We start from the raw sequence: 10,086 nt of genomic DNA on the forward strand, positions 1-10,086 counted from the left end.
GTGTTTTTTTAACCTTAAACCGCATAAACACATTGCATTACACCAAATACACAAATTAATGTTCTTTTTAGCAACGTCATATGGCCCCTTTAAAATAAAACTATTATTTGCAGTTCAGAATGATTATTTTACAAAAAAATCTTATTCTTTGACTTTTTTTTCTCTTCTTTTAATTTATTCCACTAAATCCTTTATTTATTTAGTTCCTTTACCATTACCATAGTGGTCTGGTCTTTATATTTTCCTCAAAACAATGGTCCCCCCAATGTTCTAGACATGAATATGACCTTGTTTGGTATAAATAAAAAAAGTTAGTTGAAAAGAATCACCAGTGTAGAAACAATGATCCAGAGAAAGAGAACAAAGTTTTTTTTAATTATTTTATATTCAACAATGAAAAAAAGTTTATTTTGTCTTGAAAATGCTTGATATTCTAGGCTGCCCATGAAAGCTTTTTTCAGTGTACATAAAATATATTAAATATAGCTATAATATTACTGTTTTTACTGTATTTTTAATCAAACAAATGCAGCCATGGTGAGCATGAGTCTTCTTTCAAAAACATTTTAAAAAATCTTAATTATTCCTAACTAAGATACATACTGTGTATTATTTTATTTATTACTTATACAGAAAATATCAGTAGCTAACTTATATAATAATAAAAGTGAATGGAAATGGTGACTATGATAGACAAAAAAAAAAAAAAAAACATGAGCACGTGCTTCTTCCACATGTCCTGTTCATTTACTCATCTCCTTCGTTACTGGAACACCTCCTCAAACAATCACATAAACACACTGTTCTAATTATCATCTATCTAAAACCCTTTCACTGCCCTAAAAAGCTTTTTTCCTGAATAGAGTCAGACATCTACACCTGCTGCTTAAATTTCTCTGTTTCTCTCTTGTTTCCTGCTGTTTGTCGCTCTTTCACCCTCCCAGGATGGAACGGTGTGAATTAAAAACCACACAAACCAAGAAGCCCATTAAATTATGTTGGAAGAACTACGAAAGCACAAACTAAATGAGGTACAGAAAGAATTGTTCCTTGTGTGAGACTCCTTTGTGAAAACAGCGGGAATATATGCACATGTCACATGAACACACACACACACATGCTCAGTGGTATGATAATGTGATAGTCTGCCATCAAGGTCACTCTCACCTCTACATCTGGCAAAGGGGGGAAAATCATCAAATAACACACTCAACAGCAACAATATGGAAATTAGGACCATTTGCTGAAATCGTCTGTGCGTGCTTCAATATCAAACTCATGTTCATATTAACATGTAGCTGCACTGTGAAGTGCTTTTCATCCTTATGAATGACTGGTCGGTATGTATAGTGGAGTCGTGTGAAAGCATGTTAAACAAATGAAAGACACAAAGGTTATCAGCCGTGAAAAAAATGTCATGAACATTAAGAATTTCTGTCACTAAGTCTAAAAACAACATTGAATTATTCTACACTATAACACTGCATTTAGAAAATCATTTAGATTTTTGACAATGGATATTTATAAAATATTATGATCAATCAATGATTTCATCAGCACTGCAAAAATATTAAAGGAACCAGTCATTCAAAAATGAAAATTTACTGAAAACTTACTCCAACCCTGGGCATCCAAGACATAGATGAGTTTGTTTCTTCATCAGAACACATTTGGTTAAATTTAGGATTACATCCTCACTTGCTCACTAATGGATCCTCTGCAGTGAATGGGTGCCGTCAGAATGAGAGTCCAAACAGCTGATAAAAACATCACAATAATCCACACCACTCCACTCCATCAATTAACATCTTGTGAAATGAAAAGCTGTGTGTTTAACTTTAAACTGTTGCTTCTGGCCAAAAACCAGTCCGCAATCCACAATAACGCTTCCTCCAGTGAAAAAGTCCATCCTCTGTTGTCTTCACATCCAAAAATCCTTCCACATATACGTTTAGAGCTCTTTCTTGTAAACAGTGCTTGATCTGTGCATATTTCTCTCCTGATTCAGATTAGACAACTTCTTCACTGGAGAAAGCAATATTATGGATAGAGAGGACTCATATTTTAAAGGGAAGCAGTGGTTTCATCATGGATTTGTTTCTTACACAAGACATTAATTGATTTATTGGAGTGGAGTGAATTACTTGTGGATTATTGTGATGTTTTTATCAGCTGATTGGACTCTCATTCTGACGGCACCCATTCACTGCAGAGGATCCTTTGGTGAGCAAGTGATGGAATGCAACATTTCTCCTAATCTGTTCTGTTCTAGTTGGGTGTAACTACTATATTATATATTAGACACTGAAAAACAGCTTTGTTGTACTTACTTTGGGAAACTGTTTTACAGGGATCAAAATCTTCTGTCCCAGTTTCATGTTCTTGTTGATGACCACATCAATGAACTTCTCATCCTCTTTGTCTTCGTCTTTCTGTACCTTTTCGATTTCTGTTAAGAGAGACAGAGACAGGGAGAGTTAGTCAAATCATTATCTAGGTAGAATAAAGGTTTATCCGTGTGAATTTCAGGTTCAGATAAGCTCAGATAACAGTCCTGCCATTTGCCCAATGTCATCTGTACCAAGCGTATTTTGACTGATCAGTGGACTGTGAAATAGCTTCCATTGGCCACGCTTTAATTTAACTGGATGTGCTTATAATCATATCTGATAGACATTTCTCTGTGATTGGTGGATATTTTTGTTGGTGAGGCAAGCATTGTTAGACATTAAAGTGTGTAAATGAGCTCTTTGAACACGCACAGAAGTCTTTGTTGTTGTGGGACACAGTGGGGTGCTGGGTTATTAGTCACATTAATGAGTTATTGTATGAGTGTGGGTACTCGTGATACATTGCATTATTGGGAAAATGTGGGTTCGCAACTCAATGATGTACTTAGCGGAAAACAGTATTGAAAAGGTAATTTCAGAGGCGGTGGCAAGACAGAAATTTCCAAATGTCCATCAAACATCAAACATCCACATGATCTGGACAGTACAATGTTTAAATTGCTCGTTCAAGTGCAAGATGTATCTTATCCACACAAATGTAACCAGATAACTGTTGACGTGATTTTGACAATTTCATATAGAATTGAGTTTTAATGTCTCTACAACAGACCAAATTTACAGATCAGAACATATTGGTTTGAATTAGATTTGTGTGCTCACAAACATTTATCAAAAAAGTAAAGGGCTGTGAAAAAATATTCAAGCCAACATCAAGCAGGTATACTCAAGCTGATGTGGTACATCTGCAATACTACATAATTCCCATCCCATTGCAATAAACCAGTTCTTTTATAGCTAAAACTTGACTTGTGAATATTAATTAGTTCATGCAACAAGGCCTGATTAATAATCATGAGATAAATATCCAAGAGAGTGCCCGCCTACTGTTTAAGCAGCCATAGTTCTAGAAGTATTTTTCTATGCCTATAGGTATTTTTTTTTTAATCTTTGTTTAAGAGTTACAAGCCATGAACCAAACTGACCAGCTACGAAGTAAATGATAATATTACAAACTTTGATTCAAAGCAAAAAAGTATTTAAAAGTTGGACAAAAAGACAAAAAAGTACAAGACTGTGTACTTAACGGTTTAATGAGGGAAAGAACTACAATCCCATGAATCATTGTGGAAGATGGTAGAATTATAGATAAATATAAAAATTTCATTTAAAGATGCTGATTATGTATATAGAAACAATTAATTTGATGTTTATTGCAATTTATGCATTTGCAGTGCTTCATGGGAGTTGGTGGGTGTGATTTGCTTGTTGTGAGTCTCTGATTGATAAAGATTTCACTGCAGAATCATGGGAAATGTAGTTTTTCCACCAGAAATTCTTCCATTATACATGAATATTTAAAAAATCTGATGAAATAGTGCAGCCGATGTCTTCAGCAAAAGCATATACCATCAATTAACAGCAGTATAGCTCACAGCAGTTCTGCCTTTACATTTACTGTGCAAAATGAATTCCACTATGGAGAAAACGAATAGGATTTTTACTTCTGAAACCTGACTGTGGCACTCTATTTGCCTCTAAAAGGAGCTCCACTGTTGTTGAGGTACCTGGTTTCAGCAGTTCCCAACTTCTTAACGAGCATTCCATAAATTTATCCAGTAAACCCTGACCATTAACTCTTAATGATATTTAGAGCCCATCAAAACAGTTTAAATATGAAAAGCACTTTTAATGTTCTTTTCCACAATCTGTCATCTTGTTGTGCTTATTACACTTCAATATTCAACTCTCTTTTCCATTATTTGTGCTTTGGTGAGGACAGTTTATGCAAAATTAAGACATCCTACATTCCCTTGATTAATCAGGAAAGCACTTCTACTCAGAGTTTCAAAGAGTCATCAAAAATAAAACCATTCTGTCTAGACTGAATCTGAGACCCATCATACAAACCAGAGTATATATAACATACGACAGTATATATATATTTATATATATATATATATATATATATATAAAAAACCTGTCTAGCAAACATTTGCAGAGACAGGTGTGTAAAACAATGCAAATGATCTTTCTTAATTGTACACTTGTAGAACACATGCTAGCATTGCATTGCATTATCCTCTACAGTTTGGGTGCTAGAAGACATTGCTGTCAATCAAACAACTGCAAAGCTAATGGTTAAGTCCGATTTTATAGTTTGGAATGGCATTTTCTCTTTAAGTTAATACTTGATGCTGGGGATTTTATGTCACCTGGTTAGAGTATGTTGTCATGTCTCATCTGGGATCTGTGTGTCAAACTTTATTATAAAATATCAAATTATATGTATAGCTACTCGGAGAGCTGGGAAGAGAACAAACTCTGCATCCCTTCCCCGCTCCATTTCCAAGGTCCACAGAGACAGTAGCTTCAGCAGTCTGAGGTTCATCTCATTGTTTCATATCATTATTTCTGTAGTCGAAGGGCACAAAACACACCCAAGAGAATACTGTGAAAAATATAAATTTCCCTCCTTAGATAATCAGCAGCCTTTCCAACAGAATCGCCATTCAGAGGATTGTGACCTACCAACAAATCTAAGCTCTGCAACAATAACGTACAACCTCCACTTTACACATATTTATCAACTAAAAGAAGTTCAACTCGTTTCTGCAAATCTGTTCTTTCTAATACATTTTATGCTTTAATATGTCTATGCAGGCACATGAAAATTATATATATAAACACACACAGTGCATCCTTGCTGAATAAAGGTATTGATGTAAGATTTTTATTCATTTATTTTTTTACTGACCCCAAACTTTTGAATAGTGTGTATATATTTTCTCTTGTTAGAAAATCATTAGAAATAAAAAAAAGAAAAAAATGTTGTACAATCTGATTTACTAAAGGAATTGTGAGAAATTTGTACATAGAAAGTCGGCGTGTTTTTGTTGAAAATAATGACGGTGACTTACTATAACTGAAATACTCAAGCCACAGCACTATTTCAAGGCATTTTGCACCCGTTTAAACTATTTTGTGGGTGGTTTGTGAATAAGATTCAGGGGTTTGTGCTGAAATATGAAGTGCTGAAGTGATGCAGCAGTTTATTGAATTCACCCCTCATTGTTTTGAGAAGATGGGGTCTCTCTCTTCACATGTCAGGATAATCTAATTTCCATCCAAAACTCACAGACTAACATTGTATTTCCAGTCATGATGAAACGTGTGCAGGTCAGCACAGTATCGGAGCACAGGTGGGGAGAAATGAATAGTACAACGAAAGAAATTTGGGCTTTTTAATTTAAAATTCATACACTGGCATGATTTGTGGGATTAGGGCGAACTTCCCCATAAGTCTCCAGCAGAGGAGTGGAGAGCCAGAAAACGCTCCATTAACTCCTCAAATTTCACTTCCTGATCAAAAAAAAGCATGGCAGAAAGAGGAGATTGGCAATACCATCTCAAACAGAACCTCTGAGAGATGGGAAACGCTCAGCAATCCAGGAACAGACCATACAAGGCGGCATCTGGTTCTAAGCAACATGAAGAAAAATTAATTTTTCATATAGAAATATAAATAAAGGTCTTTGAAACAAGAAATATCTGTTTAATACTCTCCCAAAGAGAATTTGTTATATTTTAAACCAATTTTTTTACACAATATATAGTGAGTGGAAATGAGTCACAGGCGGACGCCCAGGAGCATAAGAGAGGCAACTGCTGAAAACGTCACCAACTTGGTTGTCCGAAGGAGACGCTAAAAGAGGCAAGCCCTAGGAGAGGGGACGCAGCGTCTCATTCTCTCTTGGGGAGCCATGGTTACATGCGTAACCCAGGACGTTCCCCTTCTAGGAAACTCGCACTGCGTCCTCTAGCAGACACAATGGGGAATGGAATAACCACTCAGCCATTCCACGGCGCATACCAGTTCACCTGGTGAGAGAGCACCAAGAGAAGTGACAGACATACACAAAACCTTCCCTCAGAAAGGGGGCAAGCCACTGACACCTGGGGCTGATAACATAACTCGGAAAAATGGGGAACCCAGCCAATAGGAGGGACATCCCATTAACCAAGCTAAGAACACAGCTATCCTCAGAAGGCTATGTTACAATGAGCCAAAGCAGCATGCCGGGCCCAGGGGGACCGCCCGCTTAAAAACCCTGTAGAAAGGGGGCAGCCCACCCCTACTACCTGACTAAACTTAAGGGATAAAGGAAGTAGACCATCTATTAAACACCCCAAGGGGAGACGGCAGAAGAGGCTCAGGGGGTACCTACTTGAAAAACCTTGATAAGGGGGCAGCCCCGCAACAGAGTACTTGAAAAAACCTACATCACAAGGGAAAGACTGGACCTTCAGTCAATGGTTCGCCAACAAGAGAAACACATAAGAACAACATTAGTCCAGCCTCAGGGCCCGATGTAAACAGTGTCTCTTAGCACTTGCCTGTCTCTGCGTCCAACTCCTAGAGAGAGGAGGGGCACGAGTGGCCACACTACTCTTCTGATCCTGCCTAAGATCCTCAGATCGAGACGGACCAGCACCCTCAGAGGTTTTAGAGGAAGACCTGGGACGGCGTGGAATGAACTTCCTGTAAGGCAGCGGACCGCACCTTCGCCTCCCTGAACTTTTCGACCAACGCCTCAGTGAAGGTGCTGAAAAGCCTGGAAGGCAACAGCGGAGCATCAAGATTAAAGTCTTTCACCTCTCTCCTGATATCCATGAGATTTAACCACAAATTCACCTCTGTAACCACCACTGCTTAGTGGCGCGTAGAGCCAAGTCTGTGGCATGGCGCAGTTTCAGAACTGCCCCAGGGGACAAACCCTGCCCTTATCTAGGTCTCTGAGCAAGTCAGCTTGGTAAGCTTGTAATGCTCGCGAGCGTCCTCTCCACAGGGGGCATCTTCGCGTATCCGCGCTCAGCCACACCCTCAACATCAGCGTAATCCTCATGCTGAAAAAGATGCAGCTGAGCTGAATATGGCTTGTCCCACGATCTCACTAACTCAGTGTGTAGGTCAGGAAGAAAGGGGAGACTCCTGGGGGAGGGGAATTCATGACCGGCCAGAAAACACTCATCTAATCTGCCACGGGCCGCCTTCTGCCTTTCGCGTGACCAAACTAAATCAAGCCTCTTAGTAGCACGCATCATTAAGTCCAACATCCCCGTATGCGGAACTGGAGCTAGGTTGGTGAGATTCAGTGCTTACACTCTCATCTCCATCGCCAACCACTTTCACCAGATGAGCCCAATGTAGCATTATCCGCGGGATCAGGTGGCCCAAGAGAAAGAGTATCTGGATCCTGCCGAATGCCTCGAGAGCTGGACATGCATGTGCGAATGCTGACTACTATACTTTGGGAGAGAACAGAATGAAAGGAACTCTAAAAGGGAAAGCACTTCCCGTCCATGCCCCTCCTACAATCCCTGTGATCGGTCTGCCTAGCTGCCTTGGCAGCTGTGGGACCCAAACCATGGGTAGTAGGCGCTCAATTCTTATTCCTCAAAAGAGAATCAAGCATACGAGACATTTCTCAGCACGATCGCATCACGCAGCATGCATTTAGCTCCCTCAAGAGCCAAACACACTGTTCAAATACTAGATTCCCTCAAGAACCAGGCAAGAACAGAAACTGCCGCGAATGCATTGCATTGAGTCTGTTCGACTCCCTTGAGAGGCGAGCGCGCTCATGCAAATGCTGTTTACAATCTTGAATAAAAGGCAAAGCTTTACCTCTGCTCTCAGAACCCCCGCGAATGCATCACCATGAGCGCTGTCTCGTGAGTCAAACGCACATTCACGCTTATCCACGCCCTTCTCAAACCTCTCTGCAGCGAACCCAACAATCTGAGTCTATGCTGTGCCTCGGCAGCAGTGGAACCCGAACCGCGAGACGCAGACTCTTGTCACTTATCCCTCGAGAAGAGGGACAAATGCGAACAGAGCTTTCTCATTGGAAACATGTCACAATGAGCACATTCAGAGCCCCCGAGCACCAAACGCATAACGCATAGATCGTGTGTGTCCTCGGGTGTCAGAAATCTAGGACACGGAAGCACACACTTTCTAAAACGCTCACTTGCCTTTGTTTTCTCCATAACGCCTTTACATGCACTGTCAAATAAACGGCTCCTGAAGACAACAGAAGTTGGTGACGTGTTTGGCAGGCGCCTTTTTATGCTTCAGGGCACCCATCTGTGACGCCACGGGCTACGTGGGCCAATGGGATTGGAGTTGTTTCACACGTGCTTCAGACACCAGTCCTGCTGGCGGCAGTCCCCATAGTGTCTACTAGAGCAGGGGTTTTCAAACCTGTCCTGGAGGACCCCCAGCCCTGCACATTTTATATGTCTCCCTTATCAGACACCCAATTCAGGTCTTGCAGTTGAGACCTGAGTTGAATCAGGTGTGTTAGATGAGGGAGACATACAAAATGTGCAGGGCTGGGGGTCCTCCAGGACAGGTTTGAAAACCCCTGCGCTAGAGGATGCAGCACGAGTTCCCTAGAAGGGTAAACAATAACGCAAAAAAACAAATGCATTTAAGAAAACAGCAACAAAAGCATTTTCAGGGGTCTAGAGTACAAAGCCATGCTTCTCAAGACAAAAGATGTGTCAAACATCCAAATGAATACTGGTCATACTTGACAGAACAGCTGACAAATGTTGAACATTACACTTTCAAGTACAAAACATTTCTCCACCCTTCTCTTCTCACTGCAGATTCTTTGCCATTCATTTTCTGTTTGTGTAGTCTTGCCCTGTAGAAAACCAAACAGAGCACGAGCGCAACAAAAGAAGAGAAAAACATGAACCTCTGTGATGGCAAACGATGTCAAAGTGCAGAGAATTTGGTGTCAATCTGCAGCATTCAGCTGCTGAATTCAGCCCGTGGTGCATAGGTAAATCTTTTGTGTTTCTTGAAATGGACACCAACCACCGAGTGCTTTAGAATTTAACCAGACAAAACAAAAAAGGCTTCTTCTTTAAGAGGCCGAAGGTGTTTCAACCTTCTCAAGTGAGGAGTTTTCTGGTTTCTAAATGGAGTGGGTTCAATTCCCATTTCTACCAATTGGCACAAAGTCTTGATGCTCAGAGGTTAAAGAGCTGGGCTTGTAACCAAAAAGCTTTAGGTTTAAACCTTGCAAGGGGCAAACCATGAGCTCTTAGCATTAGGCGATATGTATTCATTTAGCAGATGCTTTTATCCAAAGAGACTTACAAATGAGAAAAACTACATCATAACTTTTTCTGCTAAGTAAAGAAACGTACAAATTCATGCATCGGCTGTTGCATTGACTCACACTAGGAGCATGGTTATAAGACGTGTCAAGCTAAAAATACTCCACCTTTCCTTATGCAGTGCATTGATGTATTTTATTTGTATAAAATCATCTGCCAATTGCAGTAATGTAATGTTTTTCAAATGAGCTATCAATTGATATATCACAAGAAAGAGCTTCAGCATACTAAATTATACTTTCAAATGTAACATGTATCTGGTAAAATATAAAGACAATATTAACATGCTGAAAACTAACCAGTTATTATTTTAATAATAACTTCCCTACAAATCCTGAATTTGATCATTAATTTCTATGCTAGTATATATATATATATATAT

The 10,086-nt window shown here is 39.7% G+C and overlaps 1 protein-coding gene across 3 annotated transcripts in view; it reads right to left on the bottom strand.

Moving 5' to 3' along the window:
- Positions 1 to 10,086, bottom strand: part of khdrbs3 (KH domain containing, RNA binding, signal transduction associated 3) — a 156,456-nt gene that overhangs the window by 64,851 nt on the left and 81,519 nt on the right. For all 3 annotated transcript variants that reach the window (XM_016462390.1, XM_016462391.1, XM_016462389.1), the window contains exon 2: positions 2,331 to 2,449. In XM_016462390.1, the coding sequence (XP_016317876.1) occupies positions 2,331 to 2,449 (119 nt within the window). The remainder of the gene's footprint in view (positions 1 to 2,330; positions 2,450 to 10,086) is intronic.

The sequence above is a fragment of the Sinocyclocheilus anshuiensis genome, unplaced genomic scaffold (assembly GCF_001515605.1).
Source record: "Sinocyclocheilus anshuiensis isolate Anshui unplaced genomic scaffold, SAMN03320099.WGS_v1.1 scaffold160, whole genome shotgun sequence".
Lineage (NCBI taxonomy): Eukaryota > Metazoa > Chordata > Actinopteri > Cypriniformes > Cyprinidae > Sinocyclocheilus > Sinocyclocheilus anshuiensis.